At 36.6% G+C, this 25907-nt stretch overlaps 1 protein-coding gene across 19 annotated transcripts in view; it reads right to left on the minus strand.

Annotated features, from left to right (window-relative positions):
• Positions 1-219: 219 nt before the first annotated feature.
• JAK2 (Janus kinase 2) overlaps positions 220-25907 on the minus strand; it is a 94984-nt gene continuing 69296 nt past the window's right edge. For 18 of the 19 annotated variants that reach the window (XM_075079565.1, XM_075079567.1, XM_075079558.1 and 15 more), the window contains 14 exons: positions 24453-24580; positions 23810-23944; positions 21777-21864; positions 19576-19703; positions 18648-18786; positions 17205-17356; positions 15988-16138; positions 15166-15302; positions 13763-13952; positions 12730-12854; positions 8189-8361; positions 6834-6951; positions 4896-5009; positions 220-2678 (listed from right to left, as the gene is read on the minus strand). In XM_075079565.1, the coding sequence (XP_074935666.1) occupies positions 2571-2678; positions 4896-5009; positions 6834-6951; positions 8189-8361; positions 12730-12854; positions 13763-13952; positions 15166-15302; positions 15988-16138; positions 17205-17356; positions 18648-18786; positions 19576-19703; positions 21777-21864; positions 23810-23944; positions 24453-24580 (1886 nt within the window). In that variant the 3' untranslated portion in view covers positions 220-2570. Of the gene's footprint in view, positions 2679-4895; positions 5030-6833; positions 6952-8188; positions 8362-12729; positions 12855-13762; positions 13953-15165; positions 15303-15987; positions 16139-17204; positions 17357-18647; positions 18787-19575; positions 19704-21776; positions 21865-23809; positions 23945-24452; positions 24581-25907 lie in introns of all 19 variants that reach the window. The other variant, XR_012658081.1, reaches the window with a different exon arrangement.

A 25907-nucleotide genomic window follows, 5' to 3' on the forward strand; every position in this document is an offset into this window, starting at 1 on the left:
ACTCATCCCGAATGATCAAGCCCTTTACACAGACAGACTTGTTACAAAAGACTATATGCTCCTGACCAACAGCACAAAACTACACTGCAGTGCAAAGATATGGCTTTCTCTAAAAATTATAAAGTATTAAAGTACAAACAATAATTCCACAAGTCACTTAAAATTATCCATGAGTTCAACATCATATTTATGCAATCAAATAGACTACGTAATCATTCATACTGTAGTAGAACAAGAAAAAGACTTTTTATTCACTTGAAAAAATAGCAGACTGGAAGATTTCTTCATTGCATTACACAAACTTCCCTGAGATTTTTACATAAGTTATGTTTAGTCTACTATATTTTGGAAACCAGTTAGCTATCGAGTGTCATACACTGCAAATCATACATAATTTCTGCATATGTTATCCAGCAAAAATGCTGTTTCAATGCTTTAAAGCTTTACCTTCTTTTGTTACAAAAAACATGTACACACAACTGAGCCTACAAATGCAAAGACTTTTTGCACAAGATTTTAAATCTTCAAAGCAATGTATAGAACTTGAGAAAACATGTTATGTTGAACAAAGCACTTTAAAGTTCTTTGCAGCTAAAAAACTGATTGTGAAATTAGTTTTAAAAATTATCTGTGCAAGTGCTTGGTGGCGAGAAAACGATCAGAAACATTTTTAAATGCAATGGACAGAAAGAGGGCTGATGCTGCCCCTGCTATTTAGCTATCTCCCATATTATAAAAATCAAGATTTTGTATGAGTGATTGTGGGAGAGAAACATAGTGGTACAAAACATTGCTATACTGGCACTACGTTACACTAAGTAAGGATTTTTTTTAATTTTTTTTTTTTATTTATTTATTTTTTAAAGTTGAGGTACTTAAACTCCTGGTAAGATGGATGTAGTTAACCACAAATCTTACAGAGGCCCGACAGTGAAAGCAGCAACTCTGTTTCACTGACTCACTGCCACAAACTTTAAAAATAAACACTTCATTGCAGATACAAATCTGGATACCAGGTCAGTTTGCCAAGTTGTATATCCCCTTAAATTGAACTCTCAGCAGAAGTCCAAGAAGAACAAGCATTGTACGTTACAAACAATAATGCTTAAGTAAAATCAACAACAACAAAAAATTACTTGAACTAAAAATAAACAAAACCTGCAACTTTACTGCTTTGAGATATGAGTTTATCCCCAAGTTTTATGCCTGGAGGCAAAACCGAAGAGTTGTCTTGTCCACAAATTTTTGCTGGACTGATTTAAAAAGCTGAATTATACAGCGTAAGTAATCTGTTCAGGTAGCTCAGATCTCCTTTCAGTTCTCAGTAACTGGGATCATGTCCTTGACCCCCACTGAATGTGAAGCAATTGCACTTGTAATTCCTCCTTCCAAATACTCTTATGTTGGGTATTACCACAGAAAGAAATAGGAGGTAACTTCAGCCACTTCATTACAAAAGAGACTTGATCGCGTTGTGACTGGCCGTATCAGATACTGGGCCATAAGCATTCCTTTTTGTGTACTGGAAGGAAGGTGTAAGGTGATCATCTTAACAGCAAGGTGAGAAGCTGTGAAATGGAGGGCATTTTCTAGCTTTTTAATTCTGTTTTGAAAAGTTCTCAATCTATAGATACACTTACGACTGCGTGAAAATTACGAAGATGTAAAGAATAAAAGGGCAGCATTTAAAAGCAATGTTTAGCTTTTTCATATTCAGAAACAAACTGAAGACGCCGCTTTGTATAGAATGGCTTCATTTTTACTTGTTATCACTGTACCTTCAATTATATAAAGGGAATCTAATACTTACTCAACAGAGGAAGAGAAGAGTAAGATAAACTGGATAACATTTGCTTTTTCATTTTGAATTAAAATTTTCACATAGTTGAGTAGGCTTTCTGGCTCTCCAAATTAAGAACAATTTGCTCCCTTTCCCTCAAAATACTTACAGTACATCACACAGCCTATGATCTCTTTGCATATATTGCTGGCTGATAACTGATTCAGACAGGCACATTAAAAGTTTCTGGGTTACATAACCACTTCTATTTTGTTACACAGAGAAGCCTTTACTGCATCAACAATGAAAAAATTATAAAACTGTATTAACAAACACAAGCCCTTGTGCAACACACAAAACAGGGTGCCAAGTCACTATACGCTCAGTGTGAAAAGGCTTCTAGAAGTCTTTTCTGCACATCTCCATTTCAGCCAGGAAATACACTGTCTTTTCATCTCTTAATCTCAGCACATCGTCACCTCTTTTTTGCATTGCCAAGTAAGGCAAATAATGGTGTTGTAGACTGACCTTATATTAGATTATTTTATTTAGAAAAATAATTTCTCTCCCTGTTGAGATTTTTCAACATGTTCTCATGGTAACAAATATATCCTGATAAAGAAAACCAGCAGGATTCCTCAGTATGCAGATTGAGATAGAATATTTGCCACACAGATTTTACTTCCAGCAAAGGTAAGATGCACATGTGCACAAATGTCAATTATACACAGCAGACCAAGTACATTCTGTTCTGCATTCCAACACATTCTCTGAAGGAGAGACAGTTTTTTCATCCACCCATGTTGTCCCTTATATGATCCACTCGCTGAGCAAGATCCCTAAAGGTGGGGCGCTGGGTAACATTATTGTTCCAGCATTCTTTCATGATAGCATAAATCTGGAGAAGAAACAAAGAAAATCAGCAGTAGGTAAACAGATGCTACAAGTAGTTAACAGTTACTTTGAACATGTCCAAAGAACATCCAACTGGCTTTATGCTTCCAAGCAACAGTGGCGTGAGAGTGTGCCCCAAGTCGTGCTATACCCATTGACAGCAAGAACTGAGGATAGCTGGCTCTGCAAAAGCCCTTATTATAAAAGATTTTCTTTTTTTCTTAAAGTAAGTATGAAAATTCACTCAGCCAGTTTTTAAAACTTAAGACACTCATGTTATTTTGCTAAGCTTTTATCTTCTGGCTTGCTCTTATTTTTTGGAAAGCTTAAAAATGTTTAAAATCACAAATGCTTTACAAGTCTGACCAAAAATCATATTTACAAAGACAGCAGTTCTAAATTAAGCTTCCCCTGCAACATTAACCTACAATTCTCCATACTTGTATATTAAATTCTTAATTATTCTGCATATATACTCAGAAATAAGCCAGAAAAGTTACTGTGCAAAACTGAACCCCCTTCTAGTAGTAGATTTAAATGATCTTTGGAAGAGATTTCCACTACAACAGGCAATTGGCAACAGGTTTCTCTTTTCCCAAACACGTACCCCATGCCTGGTCACAAAACAACTTGCCAAGCTCTTCACCTGTACTCTTCTCACTAATTTAACCCTGATCATTATTACCAACCTCTCATACTTCCAACGATTTTTTCACATGTTGGAACATACACATAAGAACAATCTGCACAGCTCCCAGGAAAAAAGTAGCATCACTTCCTTATTTTTCAGTAAATCTGAAACACCCACATTGATAAAGCTGCTTTAGACCAAAGTCTCAAGCATCTTGTAAGCTACAGACATCTGCAAAGTTTAACGTCTGTCATGACTGGCCTTTCAGGATCACAATGAGAAGAGCAGAGTTTCTGACAAAAACAGAGACATTTCTATCTTGCTTTGACATCTGAAGAAATGTCAGACATTGAAACCTTTACATTAGTTTAGATACAGTTGCAGTAAAATGTATTATTTATTATCTTATACATATGACAGGCAGGTTATCTACCGAAAGCCAAACCTTTGCAATTCAACAATTGTACTCATACATATAATGCAAGAAAGGTTACTTCTGAGACCTCTCTTTTGATTCTCTACAGACTATTTCTTCCCCTGTGGCTTCCCTGCTGCACCTGTGCCATTCTTTCTGTTCTCTGCTAGACCACTTGACCCTGATTTCTCCTCCATCTCCAGTTCTGAATGGATCACTTTGAGTTATTGCCAAGTGTGCTTAATTTTAAATGGATGCAGCAATCAACCTGAGCTCAAACTTATGCACATTAAGAAGTGTAGCTATTTCACTTATATTCTCTCCCTACTGGTTCACCTACCCAGCCCTACCAGTTTCACTCAAGCGGAAGTGCACCCTGCTCTGAAGAATAGAGAACTAAAAGAATTAATAGTAGTATGAAAGTATTTTTTTAAAATACACAGAGTGCTAGCAAAACCAAAAGAGCACTGAATTAATTTGTGTGCACTGAGGATGGCTTTGCACACATATACACTTCAGTATCTAAGAGGGACATGAACACAAATCTGAAGGCCCTGAATATACAAAATCCGATTAATTAACTTAACTGCTCCTGCAGTCTGCAGGTAGCTCTTGGCGGAGAATGCTTGACAGCGAATAATATACATGATGAACATGGTATTCCTATGCTTGACGAGGGAAGAGCAAGAGAAGGAAAATAATCAAGATAAGGAGTCCTTTAAATCTTGGAATTAAATGTGAAAAACCTTCTGCAGATGTTAAGATACTTCTGCTAAATGTTACAGTCTTGAAAAGAATCCAGAGTTCACAGCTTTGAACAAGAACCTCTAAATGGGAATTCCATGGAACAAGTTCTAGATACTAATCTCACTGCCTTAATAAATTTATATTTTTGAAACAGAAGCCTGAGTGCCCCAGTACAGCAGTCATAACAGTCCTACTTGGTATATTTAGAAAGACTATATTCCAGGCTCCTAAGGAATACAATCTAAACGATCAGAAAAGAAATGTGATTATACTTATCATGCAACAGATAAAATAATAGCACATCCATTCTGCATGTGTAAATACTTCAGTAATGCAAGCAGAATGACACACAGAGTTTGCATTTACCAGGCACTCACCCTGACTGAGCACCTTTCAAACTACAGTAACATATTAATACAAGACTTCACCTCATCAGGGCATCCATCTGGTCTCGGCAGTCGTCCATTATTCTTCAAAAGCTCTATCAAATGAAATACAATCATCTGCCCTTGTTTGTCATTGCCAATCATACGCATGAATTCCTGAAACAGAAGGCCAACCACTGTAAATAGTTTTTAAAGGAAAAAAAGATGTTGCAATATTCTTACCACGGGAAAATTCTTTATAAGAAGAAACAACAATAATTAAATAATAATAAAATATTTAATAATATTTAATATATTTAACAATATGTAACACTGCTGAAATTGTAAATTACAAGTCCAGAGAATATATGAGTAATTAGATTTTTTTTGTGTGTGTGTGTATAAAAATGGGATGATACATACACAATTTAAAGCAATAAGTGAAGAATCTTAAAAAATGTCGATAATCATCTGATGATTAACTGCTTTTAAAAGGGTAAACCTCACAGCTAATTCTAAAGAGCTTCCTGAAACTTTAAAAGAACATCCTGATGCTTTGAAAAATCCCAAAGAGAAACCGTAATATCATTCTGATGTATAAAAAAAGTAGTCAACAGGATTAATGAGTAACTACAGGCCAGAAACAGTAGCATCATTACAGCCAGCAAAAATGGCTTAGATAAATATTGCAATCCAAAAACCAACATAAGCCAAAAAGTGGATTAAAATCTCACTCAGATCGCCAGAGATCAAAAGTAAACGAGGAAGTACTATTAACTGAAAGTAATTTTTAAGCACAACATATAGGAATTATTTTTCCTCCAATGCTACATAGATTTCTTTAATGATCCTTGACATGAAAAAGTGAAGCAACTGTTGGTAGAATGTGCAAATGGCCAAAGTTGGGGAAACAATGTATAATTGTGAAGACTATGACGGTTAAGCAGACTGCTTTGGCTAATCAGTAAAATTAGTTTTTCTTGATACATACCAAAAGGATGACCAATCTGATGAAGCGGGGAATGCACATGTACAGTTGATTTATTCGAAGTATATTCCACCTGAGCCCATGACTGACTCTACCACTTTCCACTCCATAATCCTTCTGAAGAACTCCAGGTGTCTCTTCAATATTTATGTTGTTAGGCAGGAAGAGCTGCCCGTACCTTTATTCTTCCTTCACAGCCTAGTCACTGTATCCAGTTACTAAGAGGTCCACTGAGGTCAATGCACAGAACTTCCGAGTACATTTTTGCCTATTATCATTGTTCAGCTCTCAAAACTACACTTGCCAGAACTGAAACACTGGCCAAGGGTGAGGACAGCTCTGGCAAATACGTACGGCTCAACTCTCCTCTGTTATGCCTGCAGCAAACTGCTAGGTGTGAGTGAGATCATGAATTTCACTTCCAGATGGGAGAACTGTTCAGTGTACAAGCAGTGTTTTTCTCTGTTCACTGTAAATTTGTCTTTAAAGGTGCCTATAAACAGTCTGCAAAAAGCTACTCCCTTTCTTTCTTGAACTTCAATAACTTACTAACTTGGGTTCTGGTAATGTAACAAAATTTCAAGTTACCTTATTTAAATCAACTTATTGTTCACGCATTTGTTTGGCTCATCTTTAGATTTGGAATAGCATTAAAAATACATGTCATGTTGCAATGAAACAGCTGCATCTGGGATTACTCTCCATGAAGAATATGAAAGAACAATCTATAATGAGAGATTTTAAAATCTTCTTCAAACAGTTAGGAATTAAGGGATGGATAAGATCTGCACAGACTATCAGGTAATTTTCAGGCCTCTTTTCCTTCTTATGGCTTGATACTAATACTTTTTCGTATGTTCCTGCTTCTGATTGGATGCTGCCTCATAAACATTAAGGTATCTCCAGGAAAGGATCAGTGAATATCAACCTATTTAGGTATAGGAACAACCTATAACTTTTCAAAAGTTTAAACAAACAAACAAACCTCCCAGAATCATTAACTATGTACTTACAGCTGGTGGGCTCTTGCTCTTGTCAATGTATGTGAAGAGTTCATACAAGACCACACCAAAACTCCACACATCTGAGGCCACAGAAAATTTGCTTTCTGTCAGAGATTCTGGAGCATACCTGCAACACATGGTAAAAGGAACATTGTTCCGTGTTCTGTTTCTTTTTGGTTTTGAAAATATTTTTTTCAATAAGACCGATTCTTTTTTCGTTAATAAGTGTTCTTTGTAAGCATTAGCACGTTTTTATTTCCTTCCACCACCTTCAGTAGTAACTATTCTTTTGATAACAGTTAATTGGTATTGAACACAAAGCACCTTAAACAGAGTTAATGATAACTATATCCAAGGTGTTTTTTTTTTTCCAAAACAGTTGTAGATATTTTTCTCATCTGTAGTGCAAGTAACCAAGATTTTAATGTGATAAAGCCTGGAAAGACAGATAATTATAGCCAGTAAGCATCCTTCCATCAGTTTCAGTGAGCCTTGAACTGTGTCCCAGGTAATTCTGGACTTAACTTTTACAACTCCCAGTAATATCTACTAAGATGCCATTTTGTATTCTTTAACCTTTAGATATGACATTTTCATATTACCTACGGCAGTCTAAAATACAGAGTAAAATGACATGTATGGAATGACATTTTCTTTTGCTATCAGGATATAAAATGGTTTTTATTACAGTTATCTGCTAGAGTATTTTCTAAGGTATTTCTATGTCTTTATAGAACAGAACTGAAGTATATATTTTGCATTCTGAATACACTCTACCAATTTCTATTTCATAAGCCTTCAGTCTCCCACAGGCTACACAGGGTATTCTTTCCTTTCCAAGCTAAGTGCAGCTTGCTGGACCATTACTGTATTTTGGAGTAACTTAGACCTCTGCAAGCTCAATACCCAAATACAGACATTTATCTGAATATTTAATCCAGCACTTTATCCTTGCTAATTACAGTCTGTGGGATTTAACTCTACTTGGTCAACAGAGTCTATCCAGCGGATCTCAGCTAGACTATATGAATAACCAGTGTCCAGGGAACTGAAAGGTCCAAAACTCTGAAAGCATCCTGGGGAATGGGCCGTTTTAGATTTCTTTAATTTTGTAATACCTTTCCTTTTGCATACTATTTCTTTTAAATTTTTTGGTAAATGCTTTTTCTTCCTTTTTTTTTTTTTAAATGTTGGAAAGTCCTACGTGATGTTCTTTACAGTCAAAGATCATGCACGTGACTTTCACAATGCTGGGCAACTGCCTTGGAGCTTGCGCTTAAAAATTCCACAATATGCAGAACAATTGGCTGAAACGGCAAGAACTGGAAACGTGTCATGATTTCATACACCAAAAGAAGACTTACCAAAATATGGGGCTTTCTCCAGGTTCTTTTACTTTGTAGTATTCTTTGTCTTGTGGCAAGACTTTTGTCAATCCAAAATCGCCAATTTTAACTCTGTTCTCATTCTCCACTAAGATATTTCTTGTTGCTAAATCCCGGTGAACGTATCTTTTCGTACCCAGATACTCCATGCCCTAGACATCAAGTTCACAAATACAACAGGAAAATAGTTACTTTTAGCATTAAGTAGCTGCACTTTCCCTTAAGGGATGAATTAACCTCATAGTTAAAACCACACACAGATTGTTACCAAAACCGATGTGTTTGAACATTTGTCTTCTCTGAGGAGTTACTTTTTCCAAGTACAGGGACTTCCCTTAACTGAAGGGAAATAGACTGAGCACCTGTTGGAACCAAGTGTTTTTCATTATGCAGCTGGATAGCTGTTACAGCTCCTTTCTGTGGCCAAATGCAGTTTGTCAGTGATAGACAGAAGGAAAACAAAATTTGGGCTAAGCTACACAATCCAGGGCAGATAAGACGACTGTCCTATTTACTCATTTCATTTAATCTTTTTTTCTTTATTTTGTACATCTGCTTTCCTGATTGTCAATTTTTAGGAATCATAATATAAAGTTTCATAAAGCAACTATTTTCTCTGACTGTATTCCCATCTGTGTATCTTGCTTCTCTTCTGTATGAACCATTATTCACCAACACAGTTCTGCTTATTGTTGTATTTCCATGGGTTACTGTAACAAAACATTGGTCTGAAGCCATGTTGTCTTTTGCTGCTGCTCTCCCTTCTTACAACACATGTAATTCTTTTTAATAACAATGAAATGTGGAATAAACCAGTGTGTGTAGTGGCATTACTGAAAAAAGAAGGTCCTGCTTACACAGCAATAAACGGTGGACAGAAGTTGACACTGCAAAATGTCAAGAGATACCCAACTCATACATGAAAGGAAACACAAAGCAAGCTGTCCTTTCAGTTTTAGTAAGAAAGCATCTCTCTCCTTCAACACAACTGAAAATAAATTATGCTATTGCATATGCAAATTGAGCATCATTGTACTCAAAAGTTTTGAACATCAATGTTATGCTATTAATGCCACAAGATTTCTCTCTTTTTTTAATTTTTCAAGTGAGAAGCCTCAGAAACGGATTGATTCCAAAGCCTAACCTTCCTCTCGGACTCTTGTTACGGCCCGGCACCACCAGGTGGCACCGCTGTTTACTCGCCAGTCATGCCAAAACCGTTCAAAAATGCCCTGTTCTTCATTATCCGCTTAGCCACTGCTACCCGGAAAAATACCGGGCCTAGGTTTTTCAGAGTGAGACTCCTGGGTTTCTGATACAACCAATCTACGTAAATGCTACACCTTTTTATTACTGCTACATACAGTATTGAAAACAGTCCTAAAGTTTCTCTCGTGAGAGTAATTTTTCTGTTAGCCTGGAAAGTACCTATTCTAAGAGATACTTAATTGAAATCATGCAAATTCTAAGTGGAAATCATAAGTCTGTGGCACTACTCTAACAATGGAGTTGAGCTTAATCATGCTATTTCAAATGTTCCTATCATTGAAGGTGGGCTCTCCAGCAAGGGCAACTGAAGCCCTTCAAACATCAATAGATGGAAAAATATATTTATTCTTAGCCTCTTTTCCTACCAGCCTGTATTAACAAAATGCAGGGCCAAAAGAGCAAAAAAGAACATCCCAAAAACCAGATGGATGAAGTTAGCTTTCTTATTTGCTACTCCTATTGCTTGCTACCAGCCAAGCTGTACTAATGGCACAGGCTGTACCAGATGACAGCTGGACTAATTTGCACCTACAGGAACATCACCACTAGAAAATGCCATCTCTGAAAATGCTGCTTATCACAGTATGAGACACGAACAACAACAACAAACCCCTTTAAGCCAGGAACCCTTCCCCTGTATAGTATTCAAGGAACCAAAACAGCAAGCAAGCAAACACACGCATCTTAACCCTCAGGTATGGGTTATTTCTCTCATACGTTTGAGAGAAGAGCAGCAAGGCAGATGGAGAAAGATTTTTGACAAAAAAACCAAATAAGAGTAACAGAAATGCACAGCAGACAGAAGAGATATGAGATGTTGAAAGAGCAAATGCTGCAAGAGAAGCAAAAACAGCTAAAGGAAAGTGGGAAACATGATCAGCTAAAAGGAGAAGGAAAGAACATTCAGATTCCACTTTCATAATATTAGGTACTAACTGTTTTTAATTAAGTTGTTTTGAAGTAACAGAATGCTGCAGGTTAGAGTGAAATCTTAAAGTGACCAATATAACTTCAGCTTTGCAGATCATACAGCAACAACAGTGCAAAGCAAGACACATATGCTGTAATTCTTACGACTTTCTGTTAGAAGTAAAGAAAAGATAATTCTTTAAGAGCAAGTCCTATATGCAGACTTCCCACTTTCTCATACTGTGTGTACCCATGCTTTGTCACATGAAAGCAGGATCTTTTCCCACTTAAGTATCTGAATAAGGCATATTCTAGCTCCCTTCCTCATGGTTGGTGCTTGGTACTTAGGAAGCAGTCATTTCATCTGCTATTTTGATCTTTCATCACCATCCTGAAGACCTGTAATATTTTCAGGCTTCTTTTATACATGTGTATGTCCACACACACACGAAGAGCCTTTTTCTTTGTATCTTCAGAACACACTTCCTTTCCCAAAGTTTCCTGCCATACTTGCACTGCCTGCGAAGGCCAAAATCCATCTTCCAGTCCTCCTATGAGATACCTCTGTCTCAGAGACCAGGGCCCCTAGATCTGTTGCCACTGTTGTTCCTTCAGGCTTCGGATAAAGCATTGGATAAGACCTGAAGACTTACATATGCAAGCTTCACAGCTTCTTACGAGAGGGAACATGGCAGGCACCTTATGACCCTTCCAGTCAGAGGCTGAGATGGCTGCATCCTTTGTGTGTTCAAAAATCCCTGTGGCATCTTTATTCTATGAAAGATTCACTGTCACTGTCCTCCAAGACCCTTCCAAGATCTTTGCTTGAAGGAAGATTGTTTTCAGTGACTTACCAGCACTGATAATAACAGTTATTTTGTTGCAGAAATAATAATGAGAGAATTTCTTATGCCTGTTACTGAAGAATGACTTCTTGTTTTGGAGACATAGATCAGAGGACTTTTTAACCTACTCTGAGTGGATGGTCACATGTGCAACCCTCTGAAAAGGCTGACACTTGTGAACAGACTGTTTTCCAGCCTCCCTGCACATTGCTTGCCCATCAAGGAGTTTTCGCTGGAGACTACCCATTTGCTTCAGTGAAGCACATGAATGGGTGAGATTAGCTGCTAAAGGTGCCTGCAGCATCCTTCTGTGCATTCCTGAAGTTCAGTAGCTAAAAGGTTTACCAAGTCAGTCCAGTTTGAAGCAGGGAACTATCAAGCTTTGTTCACCAGGTTAAAGTTTGAATGCCTGGAGAAGAGCTTGGTGCTGGCAGAGACTCTCCTGCCTGATTCTTGTCAGGCCTTTTTCTGCAGATATTGCAGAACGCAAGTCTTCAGCTCTGAATGTCACAGGCCACAATTATCAGACATAAGAATATCTGTGGGTTACATACCCTGAAGATACTCATTAAGTAATCTACTGTTTGCATGTCTTTGATGTGGGTACTGGGGAAAGGAATCTAAAAATATTTCTAGTCCATGCCTTGAGGGGGTATATGCAGGGGGTGTCTCCTCCCATCCCCTTTTCTCTTTCCCCCTGCCCCCCTTTTTTTTTCCTTTTTCTTCCTCTACTGAGCATGCAATGGAATCTACAGTGCCTGCATTTTCTTGTATCTAAAGCATAACAACAGAATAAAAAACTAGGGTAGGCATAATCCCTCCTTCTGAGGAAACAAGGTATCACAATAAAGATCAGACGTTTGCCGCCCTTTTCAGAATTTTACAAAGGATGTTCAGTACCAACCACTGAGACTAGCAAATAATTTATTACAGCTTTGGGCACTTCTATGGCCTCTAGTTCTTCATACAGAAATCATGTATCTTTGCTGTTTCTGCTAAAAAAGCTATTATTACTTACAGTACAAAGTAAGTTTCTTAAATATATACTTGCTGTTAAAGTGGTTTTATAGCTGAATGTCCAAGTTTTGAAAAGTTAGTTATAGTATGCCACGAACAGTTTGCCTTGGTGAGTATATTAACTGCTGCAAAATCCTATTTCAGCTCTCATTAGGGAGAAAAGAGGTTTTAATCCTTCTGAACTAAATATAAGCTAAGCAAACTATAAAACAAACAAAAATAAATGGAGTGTATTCTGCCTCAGTCAGCAGATAATACAGAATCCTCAGACAGGCCTAAGATACTCAGAAGTTTGTCCAGTTCTTGACTACATTAGTATGTGTTGCTACTTTTTTTTTTAGGGTTATGCGTTGCTAGCAGCCAAATAATATTATAAAAGATATGCCAAAACAACCAAATGATCGTTGTTTACAGACAAATGAGATGAGACCATAGAAACAAAAATTTGTTGAAAAATATCAGTCATCTGAAATTTCCTACCTTGCATATCTGAGATGCATACAGCAAAAGCTTCTTGTGGTCCAGCCTCTCTTTGTGTTTCTGTAGATAATCTCGTAAACTTCCATATGGCAAATATTCCATAATTAATCTTAGATTCCTACGACCTTTTACAACAAAAACAAAACCACTTAATTTTTCTGTCATTTTCCAATCACAAGTTTTGAAATATATTTACAAATGCCTATGAGTAGAAGTCATAGAAAACAGTCTTAACCAAAATCCTAATTTATTATATGTACATCACTATGCATTTTTTTATACGAGTTAACTGCATTTGTTCAGAAAACGTCATTTATTTAAACACAATAATGTGGATATGCTTGATATACAGACCATCATTAATCAATTGTCAATAATTCAGCTACTATTGCTAAAGCAAAAATGCCATGTGTATATCTGTGTTTATGTAATTCCTCCTCATTGCTGAGATGAACCTCAGAATGGCAAGTGACATCAACTGGTCAGTAATTTTACCATCTTTAAAAGCTTAGCCTGATTTTGAATCCGAGAGTTTTCTTTTTACAGTGAGATCCTGGGCAGAACCCATGCTTTCATTCATCAACTTCAACAGCATCAACAATTCACTCAAACACATCTGTTTTGGAAACTTTTTCCTGCCTAGTCTTTTGCTGTATAGGCTATACAAAAATGTGTAATACCCACTCTGGGACATTACCTTCAGCAAAAAACAACAGTTACAAAATGGTTGCATTTTCCCACTTAACCCTAAGTTCTTTTCTAGGAAGGCTTTTATGCTTTAAGATGAAGAAACTAGGTAACTAGTAAAAATGGTACTTATTTTAAATCAATCAACTAATTCAATAATCTGACTGAATAAAATGTCCACCTTTTATTGAGAGGTAGTATACAAAAGACACTACTTCCTTTGATTAGTATTCTCCAAGTCCTGATAAAGTTAGTACAAGTCAGTGACTTCCATAAACACATCTCTGAATTTCTCAGTATCCACACCTAGGTGTACACCTGAAGGCGTATTCAATATAGCACATACCTGCGCTGTAGCATACTCCTTTGTATTTAACAATGTTATCATGCTGCAGGGATTTAAGTATCTCAATTTCTCTTTCGAAGTCCCTAAGGTGCTCTTCTGTGCTATGTTGCAGCTTTTTCACAGCCACCACCTCCCCAGTATTATCCTGCAGTGGGTCATACCGGCACATCTCCACACTGCCAAAATTTCCCTAGACCGCAAATGGAAATACTTGAATTAAAAACAAGTCCACATCATTGTCTCTTTCTTAGTGCTTGTTCATACTGCCACAGTGCCTACTGTATTAGCATTAACGTGACCACAATTAATTATTTAAGTGAAATACCACAAAACCTCCCTGAGCGAAAAAGAGTGCAGGAGCACAGGTAACATTTCTATGAGAATAAGACACATGTTCTGTGAAAGGAAGCAAATAGCATGGGAGGAAATGAGGACAAGGAGAGGGGGTGATGTCCATTAATTTTCTCCCCCTTCCTCACAAATTTCTACTTGCCCTTCCAAACTGTCAGGTGGCATACTCATCGTCTTGCACTTGCAAACCCCCCTTCATTTAGGTTCCTCTTGGCTCTTAATTCTCCTCTGTTTCTTGGGGGTTCCTCCCCCCTTTGTTTCAATGTTCTGCCTTCTTCCCTTTCTCTGTAATTTCTTTACCTTCATTTATGCAGTCTTCACCTACCACTCTGTTCCTCTCCCTGTGTTATGCTACCATTTACAGTCAACAATCAACCATCTGCAACTTGTTCTGCCTCTTTGTTTTCGGGCTTGCCTTCACTAGCACTTGGAGCTAAAGGAATATATTGCTATCATGTCAATAAAAAACATAAACCAGCAAGGAATCATTCTAGAAAAATGGTACTTGAAGATCTACCAGCTACGCTTCGTCATCTGTCTAGGCATGCTTTCACACAGCCAGGCTGCAATGACTGGCAAAACTAGTAACAAAATGCTGATTTCTAAAGCCTAAAAAGTTCAAAGACTACGTATATCTCAAAGACATTACTGAATTTAGGGGCTGCATATTCAGACTTCTCAGAATATGCATGCACGAAAAAATCCAACCCCACTAGTTCTATGCAAGACTGCTCTGAAACATTTTTAAATGAACGTTATGTATTTAAAAAAAAAAAAGAGCATGTCAGATGCAGCTCTGCATTACTGAAACAGATTTTTGCCTTTCAGTGTGACTAGATTCACTGTAGAGGCCAGCTATCTTTCTTCTCTCTAATGATACTGTGAAACTGAAATAAGATCTAAAAGGAACTGCACATTGTGGTCAGGTATGACAGAAAGTATTAATTTCTGTAACAGAAGTTTCAATGTAAATAATGTATATGGGGTCATTAGAAGATAACTGAAAAAGATAGTTCTTTCCTAGGCAATTAGAGAATTTTGAAACATCCTACCTTGCCAAGTTGCTGCAAAAACTTAAGATGCCTCTCTTCAAATTGTGTTGGGTCCCGATCTTCAAAAGCACCAGAAAATCCAAGTGCTCCAATTCTCATATTTGGCAACATATCACTTTCTGTCAATAGCTCATAATCTGAGAGGTAGGAGGAAGAAGGGAAGAGAAAGGGAACAGGAGGCACAGAGAAGTGAATTGGAGAACGAAGAAACTTCTTACTATCATGGCCTTTGCCTGGCATACCCCAAGCTCAGCAGAATATTAACAACCACCTTTATTTCTATATAGTAACTTGCTGTTAAAGACAAAGGTAGATGTATTACAAAAAAGCCAAATGATTTGTCTTGACTCATAGCAAGTCTTGCTTTAATTTCCCAATTTTCTTTTTTGCAGGCCTATTGTACTTCAAATTTAGCAAATATTGTGCAACAACTCCACAACTGCAGAGAGGAGAAATGTAAACTTCACAAAGGCTTGTGATAACAGGTGTCATGCACTTGGAAAAAGAAAGATACCGATTTATTTTACTGAGAGAAAAAAGACATTCAGAAATGTAACATATTTGGTTAAGAGATTAGCATGTTTGGGATAGGCATTAATCAAACCAGAAAACTGCTTTGAACCATAATGCTAACTTTTAATGTGTTCTCCTTTATAACTAAAAACCAGTAACACAGTGTCCTTATGAACTTAGATTTCCAGGCCTGCTTTGGAAAGTGGCTGTGATCAACATACCAAAAAGGAAGGTACCGTAGGAAAATGAACTAGTAAGAAAGAACCAGGGTTCTTTTTCTAGTGCGTTCTTGTTGTATCACACACTCACCTGGAGTGAACAAGCTATTCAAGTCACGTATAATTGCTCTAAATGAAGGCCGGAAATCTGGCTCATAATCCATACAGTTGTTTATAAGGTTTGCGAGTTCTGTCCAGTTGGGGGCAGGAAGCTGGTGCCTATCTTCATAAAACTGTAGTTTCTGGAATTAAATAGATAAAAGCCATTTTAATACACAACCATGAAAAGTTGCAAAAGCCTTAGTATTCTCATCAGAGCAGCCAAAAAATACAGCTCTCACTCTAGACTTGTTATCTCACTGAATGTACATCTGACCAATTTACACCAAAAGCCAAGGCTGACAATGTAGCAAGACTGGCACAATTTAATCAGTTCAGAAATTCCCAGCCAGTTATGGGTGGGAGATAAGAAAACAGAGAAAGATAACGACAAAGATGGCTTCTCCTTTAGTGGTAATTTCATAAAACCTCAACTGGACGGGTTCAGCAGAAAATTCTATCCACCTGTGAGCTGGCTGAGCTCCTCCAGTTGTAAAAAGCATCATGAGTATTATGAAAGAATGTGGATTAGTACAGGAGGAGAGGAGGACAACTTCTGAAATACCTAGGTATCTATAAGCTAGGTCTAGGTAGACCTTGGGGCTTATTATAAGAGATGATTGCAACACCTGAGAAATCAGATCAGGCTTTGTGAGAAGGTAACAGTCCATTTATAAAAATAACACTACAAATCTTTTTGTAGCATAGCGAAGGAAATAATCTTTTTGCTTCCAACTAAGGAAGCAAATACATAAGAAATAATGTTTTCATGGAATGCATTTCCCCTCCACACTCTGCCCCTAGTTGAGACGAATTTAACATTTCTGGTTTAGCTAAAATAGTAGAATTGTCTGCAACACAAAGTCTTACAGTATTTAACATGTTCAGTTACTAGAGTATTGCTGATTAAAATCCACATACATTGCGAGGAATATTTTTTGTTTAACCTGATACACTGTTGCAAGAAAACAACAGAAACCGAAACAAGATAATAATAGCAACACTGTACTTAGTCCCCATAAAAATCAAAACAACATAAAACCAAACCTCAAATCATTACTTCTGATCATTATCTAGCAGTAAAAGTGTCCTTTTCCTACACTGGTCATGAGCCATGCCAATTTACATGCTGATATAGTTACAACAGCAGGTATTTTAAATTAGAAGTGTCCAAAGAACTGTTACGACTGCAGACCCAGTAATACTTACTCTTGAGGAATCCAGTGCACTCAGAGGTTTGTCTCCACCACTGCAGATTTCCCACAAAGTAGTACCAAAACTCCATTTGTCTGTGGCCAGGCTTAATTGTTTGGGATTCTCAATGCATTCAGGTGGAACCCATGGTATTCTCTCAAGAAGAACTGTGCAATCACACAAATGAAACATCATGTTAAGATGAATAATAAAACTAAAAAATTCTATACTTATTTGATTTCATAAAAATTACTTCAGTATACATAGGTATTTCATTCTGTAACGCGCTTTTAATACCTTTCCAAGTTTTTGCCCCTGCCTAAAAAATAGCTACAGAATATGTACAAACGTAATATTTATGAATCAGAGTGGAGGACCATTAGTTTTACTGTAAAATAAGACCAATGTTATAAAACTGCCTTAACATAATTTTGACATTATATTTTTGTTTCATCCTGTGCATTTCCCCCAATGCTACCAAGATTTAGTAGTTACCTCAAAGCAACTAGACAGCAAAGAGTAAAAAGTACTTTGCAAGTGGTTGGCACGTTATGGCACAGCAAAAGATGCCATAACAAGGAATTTCATACTTTTTATTTTTAAACTTTTGATACTGATTGTAGTAACAACTTAAAAGATGGTATTGTACTTGCGTAGTGTGAGATCCTTAATATGACATGCCATAAGATTAATGTAGGCATCTCATTTTAGAAGCGAGGGTTTAAACAGTTTATCAGAAAATAATGACACTGCATTGCTTATGGTCTCTTAGATGCATTCTTTTGGCTTGTATAAAATTACCACGTATAAAGTGTGTTCATTTTTCCAAAATTATTAAAGAGACTAGATAAAGAATAGTAAGATTACTTCAGTTTCATGGCATAACAATCTTGCACACTTTTCATTTCTTTTCATATAATTAATTTTGCTGTTTATAAAGCAGTAGAAAAGCCTCAGTGGCAGACGATAAACTGATATTTTTAGCATCATCAAGTGGGTTCAGGTATTCACCAAGAAATGCAGTGAAGATGATTTTCAACTGCCAGGCTGCATTTTCAAAAGTGCATTTACTTTCAGCTTTGAAAGCTTCTTGAAGCTATAATACACGACAATTTCATCTTGATCAGTAATAGCATTCGATGTGCAGCAGCTACCTGCAGATGCAGACTTACTCATGGTACTTTAAAGCATATTAATAGTACTACCAGTGAAAAAAAGTTGAAAATGAGAACAGCAGGAAAAAAAAAACCTCACAAAGGAGAACAGTGGCTTTTTTTCCTGTAGCTATTTGCTGATCAAGAAGCTACACTCAAAACTGTTGACTAGGACTGCAGAGATTATTTTGAAGTGACAGACAGATGAAGGCACTTAGTATAACAGAAGTACCTTAGATGATGGCCAGACAACTTATTTTTCAAGTCAGAAGCATTAAACAAGAAAGCTGACGCAAAGACTTACTATCTCTTGGCAAAACTGTAATACTGATGCCAGGATCACTTAGTTTTATAAACGGAAGGTTTCCAGACTTCCTGTCTTCCTCTCTGATAAGCAAGATATTTTTCGCACAGACATTCCCATGAACAAGGCCTTTATCCTCCTATGAACAGAAACGCATCTTTTACACACTGACAAAAAAAAGAAATCTTGAGGAGGCTTTTAAAAACCCATGCTTTACAGCATGAGGGAAACATCAGCAAAGAAAATAATCATCACAAATTAAGTTGATCAAATCTCAGGCATTTCATCAGTTCCTTTGAGTAATGGTTTCTAGCCAATTTTTATTCATTTTAATTTTCTAAAGTTTCAAGTTTAAAACTATTTGATGTATGTTAACTCAGAATACTACTGATCCATCAGTATGATCCATTCAAAATGACCGTAAGAACATTTAAACTCTGTTACAGGGAAGATTAATCTAATCACATACCCTATCTCAAATAATAGCCTTTATGTTTAATTAAACCGACTGTAAGGTTGGGACCTAATGCACAAAAAGAATGTACTAGCAGATTGAACAGTACAATGTTTTCCCCTCCAAGTGGTTAACTACTAACTCTACCGGGAATAGCATACGTCCAGCATCATGACCTGATGTGGGAAAACCAGGAAGGACTAATTCCTGGGGAGGGGTAAGACTTTTTACTGGAAATGTGTTTTTATTTCATGCTAAAATACAAAACATTAAAAAAGAATGGGAAATTCAATTACACTTTCTGCAAGATACAAAGGTCTGTCCTAGGCTATCCACTATCTGGAATATGCCCAGCCTATTTTCAAATATCCTCCAGTGTTTCAAGAAGTAGAAGGGCTGAGCTGTTACCCTACAGGTATTATCCTGAAGTGCTTGAATTCAGCCGTTAACAAAACTGAAGAATAAACTACTTACCAGAAAATGCATGGCTAATGCCAACTGTTTGGCTACTTCCAGCTTCCACAAGATATTGATAATGTTTTTGTTCTTTTTCAAATACGTGTCCAAGGATCCAAATTTTACATATTCTTGTACAAGGATGTCTGATTTAAAATAGTAAAAAAGAGTAACAATTAAACCCAACAACAAATAATGGAATTTCAGGATAGGTTCATTACTTTAGTACTAACCATCTCTTTCTTTGATACCTTGTCGGTGAACTAACTATAAATTTGATATTATATGACATCTGAGTATTGTCACAAATATTCGATGTTCTTTGTACTTCTTCAAGGTGTGGAAGTTCACCTAACATCATCTTAAATGCAAAATAAGTAGATTTAATAGGTTTTTACAGAATAGGTTCCCACCTTAAAAAAAAATCCAGTGCGCAACCTTCCACTCTCACTTGAAAGGCACAAATAATGTGTGACTTCTGATAAGGCATAGCTGTGTACAGCAATATTGATGTAGTGAGTCAAATAACATAAGTCGTTCACTTCATAGTAGTTTACCATCTACATTCTTAGTGCAAAATATAATGCTTTACTGACAAAAGATGCTCTTCCTGAAAACAGACTAATATTTGCACTAAAAAAAAATTGTGTGTATATACGACATACGCCTCCATGCAGTCATCCAGTGAATAACCCAAGAAACAAGATCCAATTCATAGCACTGCACAGTCTTCAGCAGTTTCCGTAGAACCATTTCAAATTGCATGATTGAACACTTGCCTTCATCTGCAAGATGCTGACACTGCAGTGCTTCTCATTTAGACTCTAAAGACACTGGAAACTACTGGTATAACAAACTTGGTTATAGCAAACTGATTTTTATAGCAAATTCATTCTACAGACAAACTTTTTTTTACAATTACGTACGGATTTGAAAATTGCTTCACAATCCAGTGTGTAACCCACAGGAAAAATAACAGCCTCTCTTCCTGTTTCTTAGTAACTGCCTCTTACTAAATTGCAATAAGTCTCTTGCCTTCAGAAATAGAACTGGCTATAGAGGGCAACTGTGATGTAAAGGAGAAATAAGTAAACATATACATTAATTCTTTTTTTTTAAATTATACGCTTGATCTACCTGAAATTTTATATATAGTCCCCATATATGTTATAATGAATAACCTAGAAAAAATACTTGTGGGTGTGTTTTTGTGAGGAAACTGGCACAACAAGTTCTTGGCAAAACATGGGTTGAAGTAATGGAATGCCTTTTCCAGCCTCCCAACAGAAGAAACTCCTCAAACAGAACCCACCTCCCATTTACATCCCCCTCCTCTCTTAATGCAGGCAACCATCTACATAAGATGCTTATACAGTTATCAAAAAATGCTTCCTTTTGTTAAAAATTTCTCATTACAGAAAAAACCATGGTTTTAGAGCAAACTGACATTTCTGCCCAAAGACTGACTGAAGAAGAACCGCCAAAGCAATACCCAGCAGCACATATTCAAAGATAGCACACATAACCATATGAAACCATCCAAATTAAGATTTCATTAGATGTTATGTATGTAATTCAGGTGCTTTTAAAAAGCCTTATTAATAGTCACAGTGCAGTAAACTAAACTGAAAACACATTCTACTCCTGTAGACAATGAAAAGATTTTACCTATGTTAACAATTTATAGTGATTTTTGTTGAAATAATGGGACCTCATGTTTTCAGAATGGGATCTCTAAACCAAACTTCCCAAAGCTGTATTTGTGCTTGCAAAGTCAGCACATGGGTAGGAAAGGGTATAAGTTTCTAATCACAGTAAACGAAAGTTTTCTTGGGTTGCCAAGCACTTCCCTGTCTAGCTGATCACAGCTAATACAATGTAGGGGTGCAATCCTTCTGGCGTTTCAAAGGTTTCAGAATTTCAGCAGAATTTTTTCAAAAGTGAGATTTTCAGATAGAACAGACATGACTGAGTCATTTACAGAGGTTACTATTCACACTGACTGTCTTTACACAATTTTTCCATTTTCTTTGTTACCGCCACATCAGCTGCTTCTCAGACACCAAGACTAATACTACTACAGTGTGAACATGTATTGGGTGTTTAGCTGGTGTGACAGCTTGTTTTGTTTCTTTCCCCTGCTTCTACCCAGAACCAACAGCAAACTCTAATGACAGTTGTATAAAATCAGTACAAAAATATAATTAATTTCTACTTACTCTCCTCTCCACATACGCAGACTCCATAATTTAACACCAAATGTTTGTAAGAAAGCTGGCTCATCATACTTGCTGCCTCAAAGAAGGACTTTGAGGAAGGAGAGAAAGATTGAGAAAGAATAAATATTAGTGAAAACAAAACCCCCAAATGTTACATGATTTCTATTAAATTTATTAAATCATTGTGCATTTTTTAAAACATTTCAACTTCCATCTCATTGCAAAGACCCTGTGTAACACTTTATATTGTTTGTGGTTGTTTTAGGGTTTGTTGTGGTTTTTTTGTTTGGTGGGGTTTTTGTTTGGGGTTTTGGTTTGTTGTTGTTTGTTTTGTTAAAATAACTGATAATCCACATTCCAGAGAGGTTAACAATCTTTTTCTGCAGGCATGTGTACCTCCACACTTTAAAAAGAATCTTCTCTTCCATGTCAGTTATCTAAGTAAACAGCACACAAATTCATGACGCACTATTCAGTTTCCAAGTTATTCTTTCATAATGCGCTATTCAGTTTCCAATTTATTTCTTCATAGCACATTAGTAAATTAGAAGACAAGAAGTATCATATTACTCATACAGTACTGCAAGACCTTACCTAACCTTGTCAGAAACATTTCAGTTGCTTTTATTTGCTTAGTCATTTTTTTACTCTCCTCCGTGACATCTCCAACTACACTTAATTGTGTACTGATTATTCACCCAACAAAACAAGGTCAAAATTAGCACATTTTCCTTCAGGTGACTGTATTTCTATTTCTGTACTCTTAGTCCTTTTAATAACTGATTTTCACCTCATTTTAGAATGTAAGTATATTACCCAGCTTATTAAAATTCAAATATGGGTATACTTTCTTCATTGTTTTCTGTTTTCCAAAGTGTATGTCTACACTGCTTATAAATACTAGCTATACAAAATGTCTTTTCCTTTTTCGCTTACATTTTCTTATAGGTTGAAGTAATTGAGAAGTTCGGTAAACAATGGGCTGATTCTCCTGGCTTGCTGAAAATACAGCTAATTATTTAGGAATTTGATACCATTATATAATCAAAACAAACAACAAACAGCCATCTAAAGTTACATTAATATATTAAACACTAAAATATCTTGCTGAAGTCTTTAAAATTAAATTCTCACATGTGCAATCTTGGGCTCAATTACATTACCAGTGTATTAGTTTTTGCACAAAGGTTTGCTCACAGTTTCACTCAAACAGTGAAAAGTCTAAGTGAATTCAGATGATTCTACATATGGCAAGTGTTCCTCATACATAAATATTTCTGATTTTTTATGACGATGTGAAATGTTGATTTTACTGGAGAATCGGTGACTCCAAAACGTTGAAGACAGTCTACTGATTTTCCATAAACTGATTTTCCATAAACGTTCGTCCCTCACCTGTACATAATGAATTTACTGGTACAGGTAATTTTGTGGCTACACCACCTCTCCTGTGATACTTGTACTGACCTTACCACTCTCTACAGCAACCTGAAAGGAGGTTATAGTTAGGTAGGTGTTGGTCTCTCCTCCCAAGTTACTAGTGTTAGCATGGCCTCAAGCTGCATCAGAGGAGGTTTAGATTGGATATTAGGAAAAATTTCTTCACTGAAAGAGTGGTCAGTCATTGGAACAGGCTGCCCAGAGAGGTGGTGGAGTCACCATCCCTGGAGGTGTTCAAAATATGTGTAGACATGGCACTTCAGGGCACGGTTTAGGAGGCATCGTGGTGTTGGGTTGATGATTGGACATGATGATCTTAGAGGTCTTTTCCAAACTTAATAATTCTTTGGTACTGTGAAACTGTCCTCTGGCTCTCAGTGGGTAGCTCCGAATTCTCTGATGGATTATGGTGGGGACAGGGGAAATAAGGTACATAGGTGTACTTGCCAAAGAGTCTCAAATCCATCCCCGCAGTGTCACAAGGCCAAGAATGAGCTTGGCCGAACAATCTACTACCGTATAACAAATACTCACTTATTGTAAGAAAAGTAGTGCTCAACATAGAATGGACAAACGTTATATATCACACCAACCTCAGAGTAGTTTCTATGCACTTTATCCAGCACCTTTAAAAGAACTTCAGTTTGATGGAGCTGGCCATAGTCACCCACTTCTTTCCTTACACCTTTGAAAATCTTAGTAAATGTGCCCTGTCCAAGACTCTCCTCCTAAAAGACAGGAAGGACGCAGATGGGAAAAAAATCAGAAATCTCTGCCTGTTTTGCAAAAGATGTCTTACACAACCATCCTTGCAAACGCATATGCGGATCTTTACAGCTAACATCTCTAGAGTCAGATTGAAGGGGCAAGGAAGCAACCATTATCAGAAAGAGCTTAAGTCTTTGCATATTTTTCATTGACTCCTCAAGGATCTAGGATCTCAGAAAATAACTTGCTGCAGTGAACAGACAGGAAGGAATTGCTATTAAGATGTATTTAGAAATCCCTAGACGTGAAGATCATGGCTGCATTAGCAGTTAAAAGGACACTTGTTAAAAAAAAACATCCCAATTATTTGTACATAATAGAAAATCTTTAAAAAACTATTTTCTTTCACCACTCCAAGGCAAGACTACAGCAAAATCTCCTAGCTCAGATAAGCCCCTTTTAAACAGAGTTTTTCAAAACTGTGTGTATTAAACCATCTGCAGCAGAAGCAGCAACTAATGCACTTACAAATATCAAGTCTTCATTCCGGATTTTGTGAAAGACCATCTGGTTGACATTATTGTGTCTCTGTAGTGTAGGTGATGAAGGTACATCAGAAGCACTATTGCTTCTGAAGACTAGGAGGTTTGATTTATCTGGGAGAAGAAAGAGGGTGGGGAAAAGAAAAAGAAAATACATTTGCAAAATATATTAACTACAACAATATTATTTCAGAAGGATTATTAATAAGAAGCTGTTAATCCAACAAGATATCACACTGAGATCAGTTTACTCAAAAAGCCACACAATATTTCATTAAACAAATTCAAAGTCTGATTTTTTCCTAATCAGCAAAAATATTTAAGTTTGCTCAGCTAATTTAAGTTTCTTAAGTACTCCTATTTTTGAAAGCATTCTGAAAATATTCCTGCCTCCTTTCACATTAAGTTCCGCTGTATTTGTAATAACAATCAGGGACTGGAAAAGGGGGATGTAAGTCACTTCTTTTATATTGTAAAGCCCTTCTGTTAAAGATGTACATATCTTTCTGATGCCTCTTAAAACCTTTTACATATTTCTCCCCGGCTAGCAATCCTCACTACCTTAAATTTACCAGAGTAATTATTCTTCAAGTGATTTTGAAAAAGCGCTCTCCACAAATTAAAGCAGGTCTGCTTATAAAACTAAAGGTGATAGGCACATATTTGGGGGGGGTGTGTGTGCATGCATGTGCATTTATTCAATGATTTATAATTCTCATGTATATACATTTCTGTTTTGATTTCAATGGAAATAGGTTACAAAATTATTCTCTGTAATGTGCCTATGTATTTACCTGTCAAATATTTTCTAAGCTTTTTAATCCATTGGCTAGCATATATCAAATTTGAAAGAGGTAAAAATGATATTGAATAGTCTGTTCTCTCAAGTTTTTGTTTAAATGGGGACTTGGACAGAGACAAAAACTAATATTAACTAAGTAGTAGTACTTATAATAAGCAAAAAGGGCAGGCATTATCAGCGTTCAGAAAGGAGAAAGGTATTATGAATATCAAAGCTAGGCAAAAAACTTCAATGTAAATTCAAGAAAAATCCACTCCTCAGGCAGGAGCTCTATTCCATGTGTATTTTTCAGTGTTAAAAAGAAGTTGGTATCACACTGCAGCCTTGCCATAATCCAGCTAAGATGTCAAACAAACAGTGAAAGAAATTCACTTTTGGTTCCACTGCTTATGGATCTACCCTCAGTGAGAATGATATGTTCAGTAGCTCTTTGCTTCTCAAGACATGCTGCTGCACAAAATTCAGTGCAATTAAGAAGCCAGTTTTGCTTTTAATCATGAACCTGGCTACCATGATTCTTTCTGGAAGACCACCTTAAAACAAAGTAAAATTTGGCAGACACTAGGACTGAAAACTATGACTGAGATGATGAACAAATAGGTCAGTGAAAATTAAAAAAAACAACACACAAACAAATAT

This window comes from Phalacrocorax aristotelis, chromosome Z (assembly GCF_949628215.1).
Source record: "Phalacrocorax aristotelis chromosome Z, bGulAri2.1, whole genome shotgun sequence".
NCBI lineage: Eukaryota > Metazoa > Chordata > Aves > Suliformes > Phalacrocoracidae > Phalacrocorax > Phalacrocorax aristotelis.